Source organism: Chelmon rostratus, chromosome 7, assembly GCF_017976325.1.
Source record: "Chelmon rostratus isolate fCheRos1 chromosome 7, fCheRos1.pri, whole genome shotgun sequence".
In the NCBI taxonomy this organism is placed as follows: Eukaryota; Metazoa; Chordata; class Actinopteri; order Chaetodontiformes; family Chaetodontidae; genus Chelmon; species Chelmon rostratus.
In genome coordinates, this window is record NC_055664.1 from 24,160,221 (window position 1) to 24,185,379 (window position 25,159).

The 25,159-nt window shown below is 43.6% G+C and overlaps 1 protein-coding gene across 1 annotated transcript; it reads right to left on the minus strand.

Moving 5' to 3' along the window:
- Window positions 1-829: 829 nt before the first annotated feature.
- On the minus strand, window positions 830-24,824 carry yap1 (Yes1 associated transcriptional regulator). Its single transcript, XM_041941243.1, has 8 exons — window positions 24,098-24,824; window positions 22,644-22,879; window positions 13,847-13,965; window positions 12,740-12,853; window positions 7,614-7,783; window positions 5,587-5,714; window positions 4,313-4,425; window positions 830-3,707 (listed from the first exon to the last, which is right to left on the minus strand). The coding sequence occupies exons 1-8, from the start codon at window positions 24,296-24,298 to the stop codon at window positions 3,472-3,474; spliced, it is 1,317 nt and encodes a 438-aa protein (XP_041797177.1). The 5' UTR covers window positions 24,299-24,824; the 3' UTR covers window positions 830-3,471.
- Window positions 24,825-25,159: the final 335 nt, after the last annotated feature.

Here is a 25,159-nt window from a genome sequence, read left to right on the forward strand (position 1 = left end):
GCATGACCACAAGACGGCAGTGAACACACACACACACACGCACTCACGTGTGTGTGTGTGTGTGTGTGTGTGTGTTCACGTCACGTCAATCATCAGGTGACGTTATTTTTAATAGCGAACAGCGCCAGAGAAGGAGTTTTCACACTTAGTTTGCCAGCATAAGCACTAGAACCACCCCCTTTCATGTTAGCATCGCCTGGCACGTAGCAGCTTCTCCTGAATCTCGTACCCGTTGACTTCACCGGTATTGGGCCGACACAATCAATTTGTAATACGTGTGTGGAAACGTTGCCAATAATGCGTTTATGCTAAACAGCGGCATTATACTACCCTCCAGTGGTAATAGAGAGGAACTGCAACTACATGTGAAGCACTTCCGGTGAACACAAAATAAAACTTAACGCTATTGAATTTAGATGCATGCATTTAATATGGAAATACAACAGGCAATTTAAAGATGCCACTGAGCACAGTGAAAGCCATTCAATATGTATTCCTTTGCACTGTTTGTCTACAATTTAGAGACCTTAGACTTGTATACAGACACTGTACACTGTTGGTCATTGTTTTTTTATTTATCTATATATGCATAACCATAATTTCATATACTTGCAAGTACATCTGTGTATTTTTGCCTCTTTATTGAGCTGTGTTGCCCCTTTTTTAGCTGTATGTCTGTATTCCTGTAATTTGTTTTGTGCGTCAGTACATGAGAAAGTGAGTCAAATTCCTTGTATGTGTACACATACTCATACTGATAAAGGGTAGTACAGATTCGAGATCTCTTTTTCTTTAATACAATGAAATACATTACCACATAAGGCAAATATTACCACAAAGTATATACTTTATTTCAGGCCAATTTCAAAGTATCATATGAAGCAAGATATAATGTAACAGAATTTATTGTTCTAAAACACATGCACATATCTATCAAAAAAATGAACAGATCATTACTGAATATAAATTCATTTCGTGTGCATTTAGAAAACTCTAAATACAAAATCCTTTAACTTGTGTGATTAGTTCTACTGCTACAATGACAGTCAACAGCTAATATGCTCTGACAATTACACACTAGGTAAGCATAAAATCAGATCTGTGTGACAAATGCGTCATTGCATCAAAATGAAAACTTTGTAGCCGTGCAATACAAGCACTGTAGTGTACCACTCATTTTAGTTGCATTGTTCTCACCAACACTGTTTGTCCATCTTAACTCCATCATCAACACAATTTAATGATCAATAAAATCAAAACTAAAAAGAGGTTTCTCACACAGAATAAAAAAAATTGTTCATGTTCTCTGATCTAAAAAAAAAAAATTGTTCCATCAAGTTAATGCTACCAATACGTACTGGTTGGCAACAGAATCAGTGTGACATCCTGCAAGTCCTCAGCCAAGGGCATGCACGGCAGGCTGATTATTCAAAAAGTTACTGCAGTAATGCAAAGGTGTAGTCATGCTGTAAACATCAAAATAACGTGATTGTGAGAGCTGTCAGTGTGTTGTGTCCGCTGTGGCTGTAGCAGTTTCTTACTCAGAGAGAATGTAAACATGTTAGCGCTTATACAAGAATCACTTGCTTCTCTGTTCTGAAACCTCATCCTTAAATCTCAGGGTTAGTCACTCAAAACAACCAACTTGTCTAAAAAAAACAAAAGAATCTCTCAGCTAGACCTATTCAGACGTGTCCATTAACACTTAAAACCTACATCATTTTCTCATTAGCTTATACAGTGTGTTCATACAGAGGCTGATTAACAAATCATACTGTTTCTGGACTCTGTGAAATTGGAAGCAAAAATAAGTGTTAGCGCCATTACAAAAACATCTTTGGAATCCGCCACAACAATTCCTGACTGAGATAGTAACTGATTGTTTCTTGATTATTTCACAAAAAAATTCAACAATCTGCGTAACTCACCGCCGTCAGTCAAACCCTGGCCTTCTTCTCTACCCCTCAACATGACTCTTAAACCTGCTCAAACTTGTCCTAGCTGTAGTCTCTAAACCCTTTACTTCAACACACTGCACAGCATCGAGCCGAGGGGTTCAGCTCCCTCCTTGGGAAGACACTTTCAAACGTTGTAACTCTTGTACACTGTATGTTGTCACAAGGTTTAATTGATCAAAGAGCTATAGTTTCTGTTTCGCCAAAAGATCTGCCTTTTTTGGTTAATGTTTAGGAAAGATAGTAAAAGCTGCATGTGATCAACAAATAAACAATAACACTAATATGTATATAGTAAATCAGAGACAAGAAGAGAATCAGCTAAATGGTTAAAAAAAAGCCAAAACTGAATCAATCTGTGTCTTGGCAGACTTTTCATCCCGGTGAAGCGATGCGCTGCGATAACAGTCGACCCTGTTATAAACGTATTAATTCATCTATGAAAGAGGTTAAAAACAAAGCAAAATGCCATTTGATCTAAGCTATCATACACATGTAGCAACCTAAAAATAAAAGAATACTAAAAGATAAAGAATGAATCATGAATTAGGCTTGAATAAGACTGAGATACAAAGAAGCTAGGGTTTAAAAAACCAAACAGAAATCCCTAAATCCCCTTATAATGTGTTTATAAAACAAAGTACAATTCTGATTATTGAACGTTGGCTGGAGGAAAGTGTGGCTGATGTAAATGAAGACAGCCTAATGCTTATTGCTGCGTTACAGAAACTCAATTGTTCGTGTTGCTCGTGTCTTAAAAATTACAACTGAAGGCACTTGATCTATCAAAGGTTTAACTTAGACTTGCTGGCACAGCCAAGCAGCAATGTAGTCGGTCCCCAGGCTCCAACTCTGACTCCACCCGTCCCCACCCCACCAGCAAAGCCAACATGTCCAAACTGGGCCTCACATTACCTTTACTCCAAATCAGTATTGTTGTTTATGCTTCAAATACATCATTTTTGGTTTCTCAGGCTCGTTGAAAACAAACAACAAAAGAAAGAATAAAAACTTACAAGGCCAAATATAAAGCTACTTAAGCTAGATGCAATAGTCCCAAATACAGTTAAGCAGTGCTGCTTCACACTATATTGCAAGAGAAAAGAGGCACCAGAGGCTCCAGGCGATAACTGATGACGGCAGTCCTTGCAGGAGAGTACCTGCACCCGCCCAGCTCAGCTATGAGGGGAGACCGGGGGAAGGAGTCGCCCCTGCTCTAGGTAGAGATGCCCTAGATTCACTGACAGACCTGTGAAAGATTTGGGGACCCTTGCGTAATTGTCTGTTCATGGGCCAGCCTTGAAGACACAGACAAAATAAAGAGATAACACACCAGTGAAAAGAACAGAACAATACTGCCTCAAAAGAGGTTGGCCTTACACGCCGAGACAGAGACAGAAGTCCAGACACGCTCGCTGAAATGTCTTGTAAAAGCATCTATGAATCCTTCACAGATTAGAGCAGGCAGCAGTTCAGAGTGTGGGGAGAGGAGGAAGAAGCGCCCCGCTCCGATCTTCTATAACCATGTGAGGAAGCTCTCCTTGTCGATCTTGGTAGCTGCCAGCACAGACTCCATGTCGTTGAGGATGTCGGAGCTCAGGGCCTCCTGCAGGCTGGGCATCAGCTCTTCGCCCTCCACCGCCATGCTCTCGCCCTCCAGGGTGCCCAGGTCCACGTCTGTTCCCGGAATGGCGTCCAGGTAGTCGGGGAAACGGCTGGGCTGTGTTGCCATGGAGGGTGGAAGTGTGTCCCCTAATGAACAGGAACAAAAATACAATTACTTAATAATAACAAACTTTATTTATAAAGCACCTTTCATACCAAAGATGCAGATCCAAGTAACATGGAGAGCAAGACCCACTTTACAACAACAACAAAAATACAATAAAAACTATGAATAACATAAGATGGAAAAGACCCACGGAATAATAGTATTAAAAAGTAAGAGTACAGCAGTGCATATCAGGCAGGTCAGAGCATGTTAAAAGCTAAACTGAAGATAAGTTTTTATCTTTCTATTAAAAATATTTAGCGAGCGGGCCTCAGGCTGGTAGTGTGTTCCAGAGCTTTGGGGCATAATTGACCAAGCAAGCAAGATAAAGTTCTGAGGATGTAGTCGGCTTGGTGCATTAAAGATAAGTGAAGTGTTCATTTTTTTTTTTTTTTTTTTTTTTTTTACAGACATAAATACAAGAGAGAAAGTGAGACACCATCTCATCAGACCCCTCGCTGTAAGGAGGCAGTGACACGCGGCGTGACTGCAGGGCTCGAGATGCAGGTAAGCATCTATATTGATGATAATGATCCTGTGTTGTTATGAACAGACGTGACGATGTTCAGTTTGCTTCCAGCCTCACCTGTGTCCATCTCATCCACGCTGTTGAGGAAGTCATCTGGAGTGCGAGGGACGCTGTAGCTGCTCATACTCAAGCCGCTGTCTGTGCTCTCATCCCTGGAGTGGTAGGTCCCGCTGGGAACACACAGGAAGTAAATCTGGGTTATGAAGTCTGCAGTCAGTCATGAACATCACCATTTTCCATCAAACTGAAGGAAATGAAAAGCTCTTTTGTCTCCGCAGAGCTTTTGATGACCTTAATGACCTTCGCTGAACTCTACTTTAAAACTGAACTACGTCAATCTAATTAACTGATCCAACAAAGCAAACACACTCGCTTATTAAAAGCACACAGGCTGAAAAGTAACAGCGTGGCCTTAATTCTCTCAGGGACTTTGTGCACACATCAGTGTTTCTACAGTTCTATCTGTTTGAATGGCGATGTGTCTAATCCACAGTGACACAGCTGAAACCCAACTTCACTTTTTCACCCTCTGCTGCAGAATATAGGAAAAAGAGCAACGATGAATGGGGCAACAGAGACAAAGAGGCAGAGAGAAGACATCTGACAAGCCTATACTAATTAGCAGAGGAAAAATATGTAGGCAGAGTATGGCAGAGGCAGGATGAATGAGGCCATTGTAAGGGCAGGGGAGTGGAGGCAACAGGGGGAGGAGGGGAGATTAGGTTGGCCTGTCTACTGACTGGACCACATGTTCTCATGGCCTGCTTGCTATTCAGCTCTTTCCTCACTTCGTCCGCTTGCGGAAGAACTAGAGCTGGAACTGCTAGGCATGATTTCCCATAATGCCATGGAGCACTCACAGATAGCAGATCTAGCTTCAGTCCATCTGGTTTTGAGTCTTTTCTACTCAAGTTGTGAAAGTTGTCCATCTCCACTTTGAATAAAGTGTGCTTTTAGACATTTTGTCACACCGACATTTAAGCTGTGACCGCCTCCGCTGCAGCAGTTGCACACCAGAGGTCATCATTGTGCAGTTCAGCACAGAGCTGCTGGTCTGAATGAGTCATAACCATGTGAAGAGGGTTAAGCCCGGAGACCGTCCTCCTGTTTTTACTTCTTGTGTAACTGGGGGAGCGCTCACCGGGGCTCAGACAGCCGAGCACACAGATCAAACAGGATACATTAAGCCTGGTGACCTGAACCAGAAAGGGAGCCCTCGCCAAGTGACGTCAATCAGTGCACCTCAGCTGCAGTTCCTGTACTTTACAAACTGTTCTTTGGGAACATTTGCTCTACAGAGGACACACATCTGGCTTCTGTTTGAAACCAACCTGTTGAGGAATGGGTCAGAGCTGTTGGCAGTCATGGTCCGGGCATCTTGGGCCATCGGGGAGGACACGGGGTTTGTGCTGCCATCTTGATCCATACTGGTGGGCAGCTGATTCCTTAGAGCGAGCTCCTGAGGACAGTAAAGCACAAAAAACTCGTGAGCAACACAATCAACCCCACCCCTAACCTCAGAAGCTAATTATGCACAGCTACAGCTTCATGCAAACATGTCAGAACTGCCTGAAACCCCTGCTGCTCTGCACCGACTGCCAACATGGTGCTCTCCATTTCTTCCCATGCACAGTGTCGAATTACAAGAGGGGCCGACCACAGTTGGAGACAATTGTTTTCGACACATGCCGAATCAGATAAGGCTGCGGATATGAAGTCATGTTCTTTTTCACCTCCTCCTCTCAAAGCCCTTGAAATGGGAAGGTAAAACGACTTGACCGCTGTCACCGCTTCGGGATCTCATGAAACTTTTAGAGGGTCAGACGACAGCAGGGAGGCAGCCAATAGGATGCGACTTTTTTTTAAGAAAGGATGTGAAATTGCTGCTAGACACCCTAAGTGGTTGGCAGAAGCTTTTATTGGTTGTGGTTGAGGAGAAATGGACACAATGTTCTTTGAGGCAATAAGATGAATAGAAAGCCTTAATTAGCCCTTTACAAAGTAATAAGATGTGTTTTCCTTCTCTCTGTTTTTATTCCAGATCTACTGGCAGCAGAACTCGAAGGTGTTTCCTTCTCCAACGACGACATTTATCCCAGAATCCCATGCACACATGTAAACAATTTGGTTTCGATGAAGAGGGATTATGAGGGCTGTGTACTGTAAACAATCTTTACGGTTTTATAGGCTCTCTTTTTGTGCATGACTGAGCAGCGTCAGCACTCGAGGGCCATCAGCACATCGCCAACCGTTCTTCAGCATACTTCTTGCCATGTGGAATACATTTGGGTGTGGCAAGTATCGCCCCAAAGTTGAACTCCCTACACAAGTGCAGAGCCTGCAGGATTGCACAGCTCCCCTCTATAGTCCTGCTCTGCTGTATTTACAAACACAGAATGGCGTCCAGGTTCCAAACATCTTCTATCTGAAAAGTTGCAGGAATTTGGGGTTTACTGGAATTTAGTCAAGGGCTTGATAGAGGCGCTCTTCAAATGTATACAGTCTGGTCTGTGATCCCATCTCCACATTTCACCATTAAGCTCTGTTATAGTTGGGATAACTGAACATCTTGTGTCATCTTTATAGCTGTGTGCTTTCCTTGCACTGTTAATGACTTATGTATCTATCGCTACTTATGTACACAGATCAGAAGAAATCAGGCAGGATGACAGAAAAAAAGAAAATAAATGCACTGAACTCACTGGCTTCAAAACCTTTGTTTACATGCAACATTATGAAGTAGTTTAAGGCTTTGACTCCTGTACCAAAACGTACATCAGCATGCGATGCATATGCTCTATGGACTTCCAGTAGGGACAGTCCAAGTATTTTTCCTTTTTCCCGCCACAGCCTGGTGCATGTACAACCTCAGGTCACTTCCTACACTGTAAACAAAGTCACCAGCACCCTCATTCATAATCACAAAGCTCTGTTTCTGGTGTCATGACACAGCCTTGAGTAAACTACAAGGCTCAGCTGCACCGCCCTGTGTGGGCAGCACGGTGACGCATCACCGTTAGGAAGTGATAAAATTACCACATATGACTCATGAGACTTCATTGCAGGGTGGCGTAACAATAAAGACCGATCAAAGGGGCTTAAGATCCACCACTATACATGTGAGTGATGACTCATATTTTAAGGCCTTTTCAAGATGTACATCACATTTTACTACATAAACATTTAGCCAGCACTCAGCTAGTGAGCATTTAGGGGTCCAGTGTCTTGCTACTACACTGCTGGACACACACAGGAAGTATTGACCTGGCGACCTTTTTGATATAGGTTAGTTGTGGCTCCATGAGGCCACAGTGCTTCCCAAAAAGCCTGTGAATACTGTTCTGAAATGCTTCCTGACCTGTGGTCTCTGTCGAAGCAGCTCCTGCTGCTTCAGTCTCAGCCTTTCCTTCTCGATCTGCTGCAGCCTCATCTGATTGTTGCCTCCCATGACTCCGCTGTGGGTGCTGGGGGGCAGCTGCCCTCCCTGCTTCACTGGTGCACTCTGAGTGATCCTCTGCTGGTTCAGGGCTGCAAAAGAGAGAGAATGGAGTTCAAATCAGTCACCGCCGTCAGGATAATGATGTAGTGACCATTTAACCTTTGCATATCAGAGACTGTAAATGGCAAATTCAAATATTTAGAAATGGTCTGACTGCTTTATATCACAGGAACCAGAGAGGACAAGGATCTTCAACTGGTGAGTTCAGCTTTGTCTGAACACAGCAATTGCTGCTAACACAGTACATACAAGGTAGCTGTGTATTTTCATGTGTGGAAATGTCCAAACCCAGCAGCAAAACTTCTTAAAATCCTCTGAATTAAAATGGGATGGAACACCTTTGTCTTTTGCATCCCCATTCTGTGTTTACAGCTGGTAAGATCTGTGCAGCTTTAACAATGACGATTTTCAATTTTGGATGTGAAAACACATACAGGATCTCCAGCAGACTATATATGCACGAATGTCTCTGCAACTACACCTTTCGATGCTTGGCTGCATGTAAATGCTGCATAACGAGACTGACAACTTAATTTTCTCCGAGCTGAACTTGTAAAAGAGCGGAGCCAGTGCAGCAGGTTATGTAGGACAAGAGAAGTCCCGGCACACATTTTCCACCTGGTGTCTGCAACAGCCACTATTCCTGTAAGACCTGATCCCCTCCCACTCACTGACTAAGACAGGCTTTGTTAGTTGTGCATTGTACATTGCATCAGTTATGACTTATCCTTTCATTGTGCATTTTGTTTCCTTCTAAACAAATCACAGATTATCCCTCAAGATTGACTGCCTGGTTACGCTGGCCTGATGGGTCCACTTCCGCTCATTTAATGAATGCATGATGAAGCACAGTATGCAAATCAGACAAATTCATTTAAAATAGACCTACATCAGGTTCTGTAAACACTGCACCACTCTCAACTTTAGTTTCAAAGTTCTTTCACCAAACAAACTGCATTGTGCGCTAACAACCTAACTACATGTTAGCAAAATCACAACATGTGAAAACACAGCTGTTCCCCAATGAAACCTTTGTTATTCTTTACTCTAGCGAGGGAGGGTCTCATAAACATGAGTATAAAGCAGCACAGCAATGCAGCAATTTATGCATGCAAAGTAGGTCACACGTTTTATCACTGTAGTAGAGAAAGAGAAGCAAATGTGCTTGACCACAAGGGGTGTAACAGTAATGGAACCAATCAGGAGCGCTGTTTGCTTATGCGCTTGAAGCACCAACCAAAACAAAACCTTGACGGGGGCACAATTTTCATGCGGGGCTGCCTCGCTGTGCTGTCCTGCCCGCCCCGGCACCTTTCTCATCACCATTCAATCACTGTCTGTTTACACTATCTCAGGAGCTGAATGAACCGTGGCTCAGGGCTCTCCCTGGGAAGCTCCGGAGGCCCCGCCCTGCCCTGCCCTCCGACTCCCCCTCCCTCCCTGTCCACGCTGCCTCCCCCAACAACCCCACCCCAGCACATACACTTGCACACAAACACAGAGAGTCGTGGAGCCACCACCTCCCCTCTCTCCCACACACATCAAGTGAAGCCATGGGAGAGAGTGTTAGTTCTCTCTGCTTCTTATCTGTGGCAGATACTGAGGCCTTCTGAGGCTGGATCACTCCACCATCAGCTGTTCTCAAAGCAGAGGTGCTGCACATCGGCCATGCGAGCGCCTGTAGATTTGTAAAGGCCTGAGCTTTGAAGGAGTGAGGGGAAGCAAAGGAGAAAGATTCTCTGACACATAAACTGCGTCTTTATGTTTGTAGCTTTGGCCTTCATTTCTATCAGGGATAATAACATTGTACTCATGTATGTATCCACATTGTTACAGGAAGTCTGACAGGGCGAGAAACCATACTCAGGCAGCCAAACCTCTCTGGAAATGAAAGTGAAAGCTTATACAATAAGTATTGATTGTAAACTTCCATCAAAGTTTAGAGACAGACTCCTGATTCAAGTTTGAGCAACCAAACTTTCCGAAGTTATTGATAAAATGTTAAATTTTTTGTATTTTGCTTCCAGTTGTAAGCCAAAAAAAAAAATGGCCAAAACTACCTAATTAACATCTAAGCTTTTTTTTAAAGGTGTGAGTTCTGCAGAAGAGTATGCACTAAAAGGTGAGCCGGGCAAATGGAAAGAGATCCACTGATACACATGACTTGGATGCAGTCTTACAGCTGAGTTCCTCCTGAACAACCACGTCAAGGACTCCCTCACAGACCAAACAGGTAACTGTAACCAATGCGAGTGGAGCAACTATTCACAAACAAGGAGCATATCGAAGCAGGGAATTACATCTGTGGGTGAGACAGGAGCGAAGGACAGGTTCAGTTCAGGGCCAGAGTGATAGCGTAAAAGCAGGCCTGAAGACTGTGTATGTGTGTGTGTGTGTGTGTGTGTGTGTGTGTGTGTGTGTGTGTGTGTGTGTGGAGGGGTGGTTGGAGTCAGCAGCACATACGGGCGGTGATAGCTGGTGGGCCAGGCAGATAAGAGACAAGTTAATGCCGTCTGCCTTTTGTCTTCTTCACGCACCCCTGCAACACAACGAGCCAGCAACACAGGCCCTTATCAGACAATCACACCGGCAGGCATATTGCACCACGACATCACCTGGGGCAGGTAAGGTTGAGGGTGTGCCAGCTGTGGGAAGTTCTCTATGTGACCAGGGCACAGCACCTTTGAAGGCTTTGTAAATATTTGTCTGGCGTCGATTTAACAAGTTTAAAAAAATAGGCCCATTGGGAAGGTGTTATGTTTCTAGCATCGAGATAAGCAAAGTGGAGGAACAGTCTGGAGGTGATACAAACACTTTTATCATCTTGTACAATAACAGTACAACAGTAAGGCCTGAGTAAAGCTAGCCTATGTTGACCTGGCTCTGCATGGCAAGGAGATAAAACTGAGTCAGTCAGGAAACGGTGTAGGGCAGCCTTTCTGGGAATTATTTTATAAATCCCACTGTCCACATAAATAGATGCCTCTTGCCTCAGGGGATAAAATATGAACTGACCCTTCAGACTGGCTCACTGCTGCTGCTTCATCACACTATGAGAGTGTCACAGAGGTGACATTATTTAGAAGATGACAACTTTTCTGGTGTATTACTTGACAGCAAGGGCGGAAAAACATCACATGACAGATAACGTGGCGATGAGTTTGGTAAATGGCTTTGCACGAACGCCTCAAAGCTAAACGCTGAAGTCCCAGAGGAAACCTGTCTTTTTGTGCACTCAACTATCCTCCTAGTATGTTTTCCTTGCCGTTCGTCCAGAGTAGTACGTACAGAAAACAACACATCTACGCGGGCCAGCCCCCTTTTGAACTCAGCCACGGTGCACTCATGGCTTGTTCGCTGTTCACCACCTCCTTGGCTCTTAAAGAGGATGCATGCTTATCCCGTCGGCATTTTCCCTCTGTTCCTCCGTTTTTCTTTCTTCCCCTTTCGCCTTGCCTCTCCCTGCCCCCCGCCTCCCCTCTCACATTGGAGTTCTTTGACTGAAAAGGTCTGGAACAGATTAAGAGTTGGACCACAGAATAAAGAGGCCTGGCAGAGATTCAAGTCTGTCTGGAGCTAGAACAGAATGGGGCTGTGCCTGCACTGGGCCTCACGCAGGGGAAAGCCAGCCGGCAACAACCCTCAGTTAAAGGCGCTCTGCTGCTTTTCTTCTCAAAGCTCAAATTAGCCTCCATTATCAAAGCAGCTGGCTTATGATTGGAGACCTACATAGCAGCAATATAGAGGTTTCTGCAGCAGATGAGCCCATTTCTATGCATAAATGTGAAAATATATGACTAAAAAAGAGCTACCAAATTAATAAAATGAGTTTTCCTTCAATCACTGAGCTTCACTTATGAAATATCCACTAGTCTGAGGAGCGAGGCACTTACAAATCCTTTGAAAATCTTAAGGATCGAAAGGTACAAATAAACAGCAAAATGAGCAACATAAGAGGTACAAAGGTATAAATGTGAGTCTTTGTAATAAATAAGCACAGAAAAGATTTTTATTTAATATGGAGCAAAATTATGTTTGATGGCACATCATGAGTTAACATGGTCTCTTTTTCCCTCTCACTCGCTCTCAGGGGCCCAGCAGCCTTGTGTGTTCAAGACTTATAAATCTTCAAAGAGGTTTGCCGATCAGAGCCGCCATCTCTTCCCAGCTGCTCCACTCCCCTTACAACTCTGTTTTGAACTTTCCTGTCTGCCTTCTGAGTGGGACACACAATTGCTTACAGAAACACTGCCTTTAAGTGGCCGGGCTTGATAAAAAGTAACACTAACATTTAACAGGATAACAGCCTGCGTGCTGATTCGCACATGTTGCCTTTGTGAACCAGGGTGAGCTTCCCAGGGGAACGCTGCTGCAACGAAGGGACGGCACCTGAAGCGTAAATGACTCAGAGTGACATAAGCAGGAACCTTCATCTCTGGAAGTCTTCCTAGTGCAGGAGGATTAGCTCATTCCCATGGCCACAGAGAGATCTCAACAATGTACCTGGTCCTATCACTAATTCACCAACCCTGGCCACCACACACTGAAAGCTAACTGTCAAACTTTAGCCTGGCCTGGGGGATTAATGGCCAACTCAGCTGTTGCTCCAACACTAAAATGGCTGACAAAAGGTTAGGTGCGGATTTTGAGGGTGGGGGTTTGGTGAAATCTGTTTTCACCAACCAGTGGTATGACTAGTCACTGCAAAACAATGATGTGCAGTGAAATTAGAAATGAATCACACAGAACTGAACTCACTATTACAATAGTGGAGATACATGTTTTATGGATTGGTCAGAACTTTCTATTGGAGAGAGTAAACGGTGGTCAGAAAGAAACCCCCCTGTTTACATTTTTAATAAATAATAAAATACAAATATTTTAATAGCTTTAAAGAGCTACTGACTGCAGAGAGTCAAAGAGAACATACATGGTGTTTTACTTGAATCAGAAAGTAAACTTAAGTTTGTCTAGAGCAAGCTCACCGAAGCGTGGGTCAAGTCGTGGGTCAAGCCAGGATGTGGTCTTGTTCTTGTGGTTGATGTAGTAGATTTCTCCCTCCGATGTAATCGCCTGTTCCCAGCCATCGGGGAGAGGACCTGAGGGATGACACGCGAAAGTAATGTTGGAGAGATGTTGGTGCTTGCTCAGATTTTAATTCGACACCATAGCCACAGACTTCTGGGTGGATGGAGGGGACAGGTCCGCCCCCCATCCAACCTCCCCACAATAAAAACAGGAAAGTGGGGGCTTTTATATAAATAAACTGCTTGCCTGAGAGCATTTTTGCATTGTATTCTATTATATTTTGAACGTCACCTGGCATCTGAATTTTGTGTTTTTCTTTGCATAAATACATTTAATCTATAAATTGACGCAGAAAAGGCAGATTGGTGCTCAGAAAAAAAAAAAAATGCAGAAGGGAAAAGGACCCCTGCTTAATATATCCCCCTCCAATGTTGAAACTAAATCTACGCCCTTGACTGACATAACTGTTAACTAGAATACATAATTGGGCATAAATACAGCATACTGTAGTTATAGACAGTGGGAGAAGCAGCAATATCAGATATGTATCCTAATGTGCACATGCAAGGACAAAATAAAGCGGCTGCATGGGGAAAAAGACACCCAAGACAAATAGCAGCACTTTATTTATCATCTTTAAGAATGTAATAAATATTCATCTGTGATAACAAACAAGCCTGCTTGTCAATATCTATTTATTTTCATTTTTTGAGATTTACTTATAGGTTGCCAGACGGAACAGTGACGATTTGAGAATACAGAGACTTCATGTGTAAACTCTGTAATCTGTGAGTCACGGAGCTCCCAAACATGTCAGACAGGACCTGTCACGTTCTACCTCAGTCTTACCTCACCTAGGGCAAATTCCAACCGCATGGACAGAAGTGAGGTACACACAGAGTCTTAGTGACATGTAAGAACTAGACTAGACTGCAGTAAGAAAACGCCCAGAAATAACCTCAAAGAAATGCAAGAAAAAAAACAATATTATAAATTATCTGTAAAACAGATTATGTGCTGCTTTTACAGTAAAACTAAATGCGACAAAGTCAACATATACACACCACTGGCTGGGTTCATAAGGTTCTGTTGCTGGACTGGCACAGAACTGGCCGGGGCAGCCTGGTTCATCTGGAGCAGGGCCTTGCGAGGATCCTGCCAAGTCGTGGTCTGATCAATGTGGCTGTAAGGAGACAAGACAGCCAAAAACGAAAGTCAGAAAAGCAGCCATCAGTGTGTTTCTAACAGCAATCGGTGGTAAGTTCAAACCAGGGGCAATATGAACGCAAAGCAGTGGGTCACATACAGGAACTGATGACTCAGAGCAGTTTCAACAAGCTCTTTGATGAAAACTCTGAATCGAACTCCTGCTTTCTGTAAACGATGAGTGTTACAGGAAGTCAAACTCAGCTGTCTCTGTTTGGACCCAGTCTGAACCCACAATTCAGTCACACAAGGATTTCATTCTTAGTTTGGATTGGACACACATATAATTTTCAGTATAATTCACTTGTATGTCATGGATCAGTGGAGAAAGTGCACCTTGTTATTCATTTAAATTAAAACTAAAAATAAATCACGTCAAATGTGTAATCGGTCATAGCTAAACTGAACACTTCTTCTATAAAAAGTCTAAGAGGCAGTGATTGGTTTCAAAACAACTATTGTAACGTCAAACAATGTTGCTCCATCTATTTTACGGCTCGTCTTTGCTGGGACAGGAGTGGGGGCCGGGGGAGGGGGCATCGTGTTGCATTCTGTGAAGGCATTGATAATTAGTGCTTTGTTGGTACTTGTTGCTTGATTAAGATGGAAAGCTAATACAGGAAGCCCTCCTCTCCCGAGCAGGACCCTCTCTATTGAGGGAGGGTCAGTCCCAGGGCTCAACGCAGGGGGTCCTTTTTCCTGGAAGTGGCTCGGACACTGTGGAGTGTCAGGGGCTTTAACAATCTGGCGCCACATTTACAAAGCTTTCACCTGCTTGACAAAGGCACAGACTGAGCTACGACCTAAAACCCCACTATTCACTTGTTCTTTTTTTTTGTTTTTTGAAACATCCCATTTAAGAGACCCCCCTCACCTCAAACAAATAGGCACCAAAGTCCAGTAGCTTGTTTATGCAACACCACAACTCTTACATTTATACTGGCTTAATTATTTCAATACAAAAACAAAGAGTATGTTCGTAATGAAATGAAATATCACCCTCAGCAATCTAACTATTGCACGCTGCAATGATCATGTTCTGGATGTGTTCTTCCACCCACCGCAATTCTTTACTACTCGCTGTTAATTTGATCCCAAAGCGCCATTAGCCCAGATTTTGGAACAGCTGGGGGTGAAGCGAGAGATTCAGAGAGTTTCTCTTGGCCTCTGCTGTAATCCCAGCCTGCCTGTCTGCTCTCTATCCCAGGCCAGAGAGCGAGAGGGCCTGACTCAGCACTCCTCCCCCCACACAATGAAACCCATTTTGAAGCCCCCTCTTGTTTATGCTTTACTGATCAAAGGAGCTGCCAAATCCCCTACCAAACCCTCCCCCAGCCCTCACACACACAAACACCACAAACCAAGCAAAATAGCTGGAACTGCTCAGATTGGAGAGGCCCCCTTGAGAAAGAGGGGTCACAGGGAGTGGGGTGAGACAACTACAGAAAAGAAAAAAAAAAAGAGTGAAAGAGGAAAAAACATCTACAGAAGCAATCCCTCTGAATTCCATTGGCTGCATGAGTTGCTGTGGTCCTGTTACACGCCAAGAACCCGCCCTGCCCCCTTCGCTGCCTCCTTCCCACTCTGGAAACTATGACATTTATTATAGAGGGGAGGGTAGAAAAGGGAGGAGACTGGGAGAGGAGCACTGGGATATGGGAAGGGAGGGCTTATCGTAAATGAGAGGCCTGCACATCCTGGTACACCAATGCCGAACAGAAAGGCTACAACTGATGGAAATATACAACCTCAACGCCTCCAAGATCTCTGATTACACCCCCCCTCTTAACCTTTGCTTCTCTAAGCACAGATGAAAGTACAAATATTGAGTTTTCTATCAAACCCTAGCTTGGGAGGCTAACTTCTGCAGCTCAAATCAATCAAAACAGATGTAAACAAGGCTTCGGTTCAAAACAGAGGAGATTATCAAAAAGCCTATGGTTAAATCCACACAGTGTGAGAGCTTCCAAGTCAGCACTGCACTGTATTCAAAGAGCCTGTATGTGGGAACTCAGAACAGGTAAATGAGTGACCAAGAGCCAGTAATTCATCACCAGGTTTTAAAACTAAAAGATAATCCATTCACTCAACCTGCCCCGAGCCCTATATGGTCAGGGGCCACACGCCGCTTCCTGCAGACGAAACATAAAACAAAACAATGTCATGGCAACTGTTGGGACGGCTGGAGGCCACCAGTTGCTGTTAGGAATTGCTGATGATCTGCAACCTCCACGGTCGCAACTGCTCGGTGTTGTCTTTACACGTCTCTGACACCACGGCGAGCTCAGCAGGACAGCCACCACACCCTCCCCCAACCTCCATCCCCGGGGCGGGGAAGTGGACAGAGCAAACTGGCTGTGGGTCAGGCCTCGTCCACACTGATACAGTTTATATTTGAGACGGTTATACTTCCAACCACTCACTGATTTTTTGATTACGATATAGGCATGCTTTGCCTTTACCGGATTTGCCTTTAGTGAAAGAGTCAGACAGGAAACAGGAGAGAGAGCAACAAAGGCTGCTGGCTGGAATCGACTTGTTTCATTTCTTTCAAATTCAACCACTCTGGCAAGCGTTTTCAACCTGCAATCCTAATGTGGACGACAGGCAAAACAGCGTGGACACGTTCAGCATTCTGCCGTGAATAACCAAAGACAAAACGTAACCCATCATTAGCTTCTTCAGGGGAGACTGTCAATAAATGCAGAGCGATGCGGTTCAAACATGACCCATTATAAAGTCGTTTGCCTGTAGTGTGGAGCTAATTTTTACTCAACCTGTCATCATGGTCGACTGCGGCGTAGCAGAGCGCAGAGTACGACTCTTGATCCACCCAAGCACTTGACATCTCCTTGACTGATAGCCCAATTATCAAGGTGGCGTTTATTGTGCCAGTGTTATTTATAATGTGTCTTGCTAAAGAGGCGGGAGGGGGACCTTTCGCATAAAGGCTAATGGGCTGATCACATGGAAGCTGGTTCCCATCAACAAGACTGCGACAGTGTCAAAAGTTAGCAGAGGTTCAACATCCTCCATGAAATCCAAGTGAAGAAGTCTGAAAGCTGCCGAACACTTGTTTTACAGACCTCATCTGATTACAGTCGTATGACAAACTTCCTAACACACAGACTGCCTGTTTACACCCATGAAGACTGTGGCGTTTGCATCTGGCTTTGAGGAGAATGTTCCATACAAAAATAAGTCAGCTCAGTGGTTTAAATGTCTCTGAATAAGCTCTGCTACCTGCCAAAACAGCAGATCAAAGCTGGATTTCAGGCCAGATCGACTGTTTATTCCACTTAAATTGTCTCTCAGAGCCAGATGTCAAAAGCTGCATTTCACTGGTGTAAAACAGGGGAGGGAAGCTATGGGGAGTGCAGCAATGATGAAACACACCCCACAGCTGAGTTGTCAAATGTTAAAAATGGGATCCTCAGGCCACAGTGGCTCCACCCAGGGAGTATATGCTTGGAAGGTGGCTGAAGCCGATGACTAAAGAGCGCACTGAGGGAGGCCAGATGTAATCAGGCCTAAGATGAGGATGACCACCTCCGCACTGGTCGGCCTGGGATGCCTGGCTGCCTCTCTATCAGCAGGACATCATCAAGAGAGATTATTGGGGCAACCTCTGTGACCCTATTGTGGCTTTAAGTTTCCCTTTGAAGGAGGGTTTGTATCATCATACTTCCTAACGAAGCAACTAATTCACAAAGTTGCAGGACTGAGTGTGGCTCAGAAGCTTCAGTTGTACTGTGCACTGTTTTCAAAGACTAATCCATTTACGCATTGTTTTAGGGAGTACCATGTGACATTAATCAGTCAGTTCTCAAAGGTTTTACTTTTTTTTTTAAAGCAAACACTGTGGCCAACTAGACTGAATGCACTTTGAATTTGACTTGTTATTAATGGGTAAATAAATACATTTATTTCGTAAAAATAGTTTCAGCAACTGCCAACATACAGTGTATACAAATCTTTCTTTATTTTGTTATTCAAGCACTATTCAGCTCCCATAAGGTGTGATGGTTTGAGTCATTTTTGGAACTAAACCCACCTGAGAGGGTCCACTTCTCAGATAGTACGTCTCTGTGGAGATGCCCTCAGTGACAGAGGAGGCATTGATGTCTGGAACAGAGGTGTTACATCAAGACTTTGGTAAACACCAGGCCGACTTTCTCACAGTCCCATTTGTGTACTGAGCTGACAGGCCCCAGATGAACAGGAAGGGCCTTGTCTGTGTGTGGTCAATAAACCAAAAGTTTGTCAAACACAAAGTTGCTGAAAATGAGGGCTTCACGCAGGCTTGCAGCCCAGTCTTCCCAGCACCATTTGTGACTGGGCGAGCAGCCTCGGTTCATGACAGCTTAGTTTGAAACCCAGTTTACACAATTGTCACTCCCACTCTTAAGCAGAGTTGAAGCAAATTAGATAACAGTTGATACTGAAAATAGTTATTATAACGTTTACATAAGGTGCTGAGTATGAGACCAGTGTTAACCAGTCTTTTTAAGATAATGGGCAGCCAGTCATCGCTGCTGTGATACTAGATGTTTAAAACAAATGTTTAAAAAGCAGGCCAGGTAACTGTCAACTGCATTTTACACACCATTCACACCCCTGAGCCAAACATCTGTGGGCTTGGACAGTATTAACTGTTCAATTTGAACAACCACAACATTTGTGTGTCTCACAATGGACTGTGGGCGTCGTAGTTTTCTAATACGCTTCAGGCATGTATTGATGGGCGCTGATGAGCAGTCACAGTCTTGCAGGGCTCAAAGACTGCAGTGGTAGTTTTTCTTTACTCAGTAGGCAAATGTTGGGGATTTGAAAACAAGAGCGAGCCATTTCTGTTTTACACCAGATGAATATTACTTTGGAGGTACAATCATCTGCTGGAAATTCCAGCATAATCTCATATTCCAAATCAGCACCACACAGATATCGACTGCATATAATGAGAGCATAAGGTCCAAGTAAACACTTTGATCTTTCCTGCTTTAATAGGGGGTCTCCTTGACTTGTATTTAGTGCAACAGATGTTCAGGAAACCCCACTTGTACACTGAAGCTAGACTAGTTATCAGTGTGTTTAATGTGTGCAGCTTTACAGTGTAAAAAAACACAGAAAACAAAGTTAATAATATCCTATAATCCAGTATGAAAGGTAAAAAATAACAAGTGTGGTCACAGGGAAGAACTAGACCATTTACAATCCCTGTTAAGTTAAATCTGGAAAGACACAAGCCAGCCTTTGTGGTTGTGGGAAACCAGGCTCATCAAAACAGTTTAAAATCCAATTGAGAAAAGACAAAAGTGTCCATCAACACATAGCTCTACCTGCCCCTGAGGGCAGACAATAGCTTCTCCCCCAAAGCTTCCCTCTGCTTAGGGCTGACTTCCCACGGACTAAAAGCTCATTCAAAGCTGCATTTAATAAGCGCCCGGAAACAGTGATTACCCCTCCTAGTTTACCGGTGCGTCTAAATTAGAAACCTTCATTAGTTTATGACCCAGCCCTGGAGACCGGCCCTGCCCCCATCCCAGCACCAAGCAAGGTGACCCAACCTCCCTGCCCCTGCTGTCATAAATCAAAGGCCACAGCAAACTGCTGGAAGAAAGAGGAGGAAAGGTCAACAGACTTTGTTGACATTCTCCCAGTCCTCTCTCGGCTTAAGTTTTGTTTTTTATGTAACAGGCCTAACCCTAATCCTGTAACAGGAACATCCTCACAATAAATAGCATTTTAACCTGATAATAATAAAACGATATATTGATTACCACATTTGTTGGCAATTAATTTTCTGAGGACTGAATAATCAATCGATTCACTCATTATTTCAGCACTAACCACTATTCAAAAGGGAAGAAACATCAGGCCAAGCTGAAGCTGTCAGCACTGTTACACTTTTACCAGGTCAACCATTTATTATCACTGACTAGAATTTACGCCAAACTCCTGCCCTGAACTTTTCAGATGTGAACAACATGCTAAAACTCTTCAGAAAGCTGCTGCCCTCTCTCGCCGCCATCTTTAAACTTTCATGTCAACCATTTGTCTATTTTAGGAAGGCTCACATGAGTCTCAACAGGCCTGTGGTCTGAATAAAGATCACTGTTTCACTGCCGGGACAAAGGGAGGGCCGGAGTTTCTCTTGGCCCCTCTTCTAGTCATCTCCACATGGCTGCCATTTAACTCCATTGACACAAAAGAGGCACCATCACAGCGCCACGGCTCCATTCATACCAAAACGGAGCCTGGCTTTTTAAAGGGAGTGGGACATCGGCATCCGTGGGACTGCTGTGATTCACAGAGGCCAATGATTCCCAACTGTATGATCCTAGTGTGGCAGTAAACAACGGAGGAGGAAGAGGAGACAAACTCTTTAAATAAAAAACTTTCACTCTGAGTTGATTTATCTCTACGGACAACAGCAGTCACCTGAGTGAAATGTGAGCCCCCCACTCTCTGCTCGGCTCTGCTGGCTGGTGACGGACTCCCCACCCCCACCCGTCCACCCACACACACTCTCTCTTGCTAGGCTTCACTCCTTCTGCAGCACATCTCGGTCAGACGACCCCTGTTTATAAATAGGGGAGTGTCTTTTCCAGCAGCTCTGCTGAGGCCGCCTGTATTCCAGATCAAATATCTGCACTTTGATGTGCGGTGTATGGAAGATGTCTCCTCGAGTTTTCGTACATGAACACAAACACTGTAAGTACAAAAACTCCAGCTGTACAACATTCCAGTTGAAACACACTTCTTAACAGAGCTTTTCAACTGTTTTTCCTAGTCTAGCCCTAGTTTACATCCATTTAGCTTGTGAGTAGACAGCAAGATGCACCAGTTTTGGAATAAACCTGTAAACACACATGAGACAAGACTTGCTATATTCTATAATCTTTATTTCTATGAATTACACCATCCTGCCTTTAAAAAAAAAAAAAAAAAAGCCTATAGTTTAATGTTCAGGATTTAGTGTAACTTGTTCTTTTTGCATAAAGTAAGATGGCCTGTTGATGTATGGTACAAAACTAAAATTGTATTATTGTCTTATAATAACTTTTTGTCTTACTGTATGTTTTATTGTGCCTTTATCAAGGACTTAAAAACCAGTGAAATGCTCTCAGTCCTGCAGATTTCTTGTAGTTGGGTGAGCATAAAACACCTTAAGGAAGGTTTGTCTGTTGTACAAGGCCAAAAGTAACCAGAATTTAGACTTTTGTGCATTAGTTTACGTTGTTTTGTATGAAGCCGTGTCTCACAGCTGCATTTGTAGACTTCAGTTTGATCAGTAAATCGTAGATAATAAGTCTCTGTCTGCAGTCCTGTTTGTTTTCGATATAACAGCAGATAAATGAAATAAACTTTGACGATTATGTAATTGTGACATAATAACGAGGGAAAATTACACAGTTTAAATTTTAAGAGACAACTGATGTATTCCTACAAACTGAACAAAGCTTAATAGTGCAACAAACCTTTGAACAAAACAAAATTGCTTCATCGTCTGAAAGGACATGAGCTCAGTCAGCTTCCAAACAAATGCAGTGATCCTGGGAGAGTCTATGGGAATAGTGTTTTCTCTCTCCATGCACGAGTCTCCTCAAAACTGGCCAGATGTTCTCCAGATGTGAGACCTTAAAACATCTGGTACTGAAAGCTCTTTTTGATCCAAGTAAATTTGAGGCTATCATGTTTGTTCAGACCCCATGTCAGAGAGTAATATTTCCTAGAACTGACAACATCTTGCATTTCATAGGAGCTAGAATGGCAACTTTCAATGTCAAATCATCTCTAAGCATGATCTGCTGAGCACTCCATAACTGGAACATTTCACAACGGGCAGATTATCTTCACATAAATTGTTGACTAGGACGTCACTTTCATGAATAATTCAGTCCATCTTTTCACACAACTACAGAGAGTGAAGGCATTATAATGAACTAATGAACACATAAGAAAGTAAGAGAGGATGCAAAGAAAACCATCACAATCCAAAAAGTAACTGATATACTGTGACAGGCCTACTGGGCTCTGGTATACCTGCTACCTACTGTTTAAAAACTGACTTTGGATCATTAATGTGGAAGAGATCTGCTGGTTAGCAGATGGGTTTTGCAGAGTTGTCTGTCCTTTTCTGTCTGGGGCAGTTACAATGATCCATTGTTTCTCCTGAAACCTGAGACCAAGAAAAGGAACACTACATACAGCAGCAGTCCCTCAAAAGACTCCTCTTGTTTGCAGAGGCCACCAAATTTAATAACCGACAATTTAACAATTGCAATTGTCTCTATTTGAGTACACTGGTCACCATTGTGGACTGTAGCAGATTTGCAAATTATTGTCAGCATAATGTACACTGAACAGAGCTGCAGTATGAGAGCCCGAGCTCAAGACCACGTCCCTGGTAACTTGGATAACTTGGAAATGGTCGTCACTGGGAGCTAACTTTTTTCTTCTCTAAAAACAAGTTTCAAACCCTTGCTTTTAAGTTAGCAGGACAGATGTCTGGAGGACTGAGGTATATTGATGACTATGTTATCCATTCATTTTCCAAACACACTGTTTCAAGATGCAAAATTTACAGCTTCCAAGCACAGTATACAGCAAGAAACAGTGTTGACACACTAGCCTAGCTGCCAGCATACTTACTTGAGGAAGTATCTCTGGCCAGAGGCAGTCTTGGCCATCTCCCACCCTGGGGGCAGGGGTACGTCATCAGGAATCTCATAAGAAGATTGACGGAGATGTTGAGGGGAGGCACCTGCTGGGGGCATGCCAGACAGGGAGCCACCAGAAACAGCTCCCAACTGCAGGGAGGCCGGGGACGAGTGTGCACGGACATGGTGTGGCGTGAGAGCTCCGCCGCTCCCAGCATCAGTGCTGGCCTGCGTTGGGGTTGGAAGAGAATCAGTATGAATAATAGAAAACAAAAAAATAAATAAAATCTTTCAAATAATGTGATTTTCTGTTGAAACCTCATTTCTACTAAGTTTAATCATCTATTGTTATGATAAGAAATAAACCTGAGTTTGCTTGAATATTTCTCTTTAAAGTCTTTTTAAAATAAATGATTGTTTAAATTGAGAGGAAATCATACAGATGTCACAACAAAACTAGAATTTAGTTTTTTTTATAAAAGAATATAAAATACATATTTAATATTTAATAGAAAACACCATAGTGATAAGACAGCAGTAAAGCTTCAAAAAAGTACAGTTTCATTTATGTTAGAAAGGTCTTTTCATATGCATGTGTGCACACGTTTGAGTGTTGTTTAACTCCGAGTATGGGGCGGGGGATCCAAGGCCTGTGGGTGGGAGCGCAGAGTCTGCTGCACAACGACGCATGCGCGCTGATGACAAACTCCACAGAGACCACAAGCAACAGTTGTGGGGGACGGTAGGGGAGGATTGGGGGAGGATTGGAGATGGGGTAAATAGAACGAGTTCAACAATCGTGTGATTTTTTTAAATTGCGAATCATCATTGCCTCCGTTTTAAAGACTCCCAACTATTATTTCCTCGTGATTGTGATAAGTCTACAAATACTCGTTCATCAATCTCCCCAAAACTTCTACACAAGTGCAAGTGAATGTGTTCTGTGTGGGTTCAGCCAATCTGACAACTCACCAAAAGTGTAATAATATTCTTCTATCGTCTGCAGATCCGTTTTTCAGTCATTAAAAACAATCGTTAAGCACAAACAAGTGGCCGTGAGGATATTTTGGTTATGTGGTGCGTAAAGGTTTCTTTGGTAACTTTTACGCACGGGCGCCAGGGGCCTGTTTTGGCATAGAGTTCCCAATCTAATTGTAACTTACTGAGAAATTTGAATCAAATGCATCAGAGTGGGGGGTAAATGGATTTATAAGTGCACCCCGAATAAAAAAGGGAGTTTGTAACCTACATTTTGGGATGCGACTACAAACACCCTCTCAAGGAACAGTGGCGATATCGTAAAGTCTATTGACCGCTACAAAGTAGGATAAAGTAACCAGTAACTGACTGTACCAGTGGCGTACTGCAGGCCTGAGCCCCACAGGATGGGCCTTGCTTCAATCGTGATTTCTGGGAAGGGGCATAGGAGAGACAGGGCGGGCTTACTTGTCTGGAATGGGACTTTGGTTCAGGAGGCTTGAAGAAGGAGTCTGGCAGCTTCCTCATCCTCATGGGTACGGAAGGGGGGACGATAGTGTTTTTCGGATTCATCACGGCGTTAAAAAGCGCCTCCAGGTCGGTCTCAGAGTCGCCCCGTACATGGACGATTTGGTGTCCGGCAGGAGGGTTATGCTGGCTCGGATCCATTGTCCCAAAGCAGTCTGCGAACTTTATGTGTCCCAAAATGTCGCGTTCAGAAACTCACAAAAAGAAGTTTGAGCCAATCCCAAACTTTTTTTTTTACACAGCAGGAAAGCAGGAAATATCGACGACGCTCAGTAAAAGTTATCCCGAGTCATTCTAAAGTTTAACAGTCGAGTACTTTATTTTCTCCAAAGTGTGTTAGCTGTCGAAATCTGCAGTGAAAGACAGCGGTTTCCTGTTGTTTCTTGCTGGCATACTTGTGAATGTAACAAAGCGCATATCTACTCCAAACTGGAATCTGTGTTGTCGTCCGGCCCCAACTTTTCCAAAAGAAAAAAAGGGCAGACGCAGCCACAAAAGACGAAAAAACACAACAAACGCTGGAAGAGTCCCACCTTTCCTGCGCCTCGGCCAAGTCGAAGCTGTTCGTGAATATTCTTTCAAGAAAGATTCATAGTTCGTAGAACAAATCTCCGCAGCTCACTTTCTAGAAAAAAACTTTTTGCTCCAGTCGGGTCTAAACTTTGGGCAGGACATCAAACTTTATGACTCATGGGACGTCTGCTCCAGAGGCGGGGCTTGGCTTTAATTGGGACAAGAGGGTTTAAAGGTACAGTCAGTGTAGCCCAGGGGCCCGAGAAGGTCCAGGGGCCTCCAAATCTATGTTTTCCCCGTTTACAGAAAAAACACAATCCCTAATTACAGATATTTCAACAAAAAAGATCCAAAGTGGATAAAATGTAGGCTATAAAACGTTTTACTGTTAAATCCGTTCACCTCAATCCTCCATCCGACAGGGGTTTGACAGTCCTCATATGACATGTAGACTGTTGTTATTGTTCATTTAATAATTGGTTCATGCTG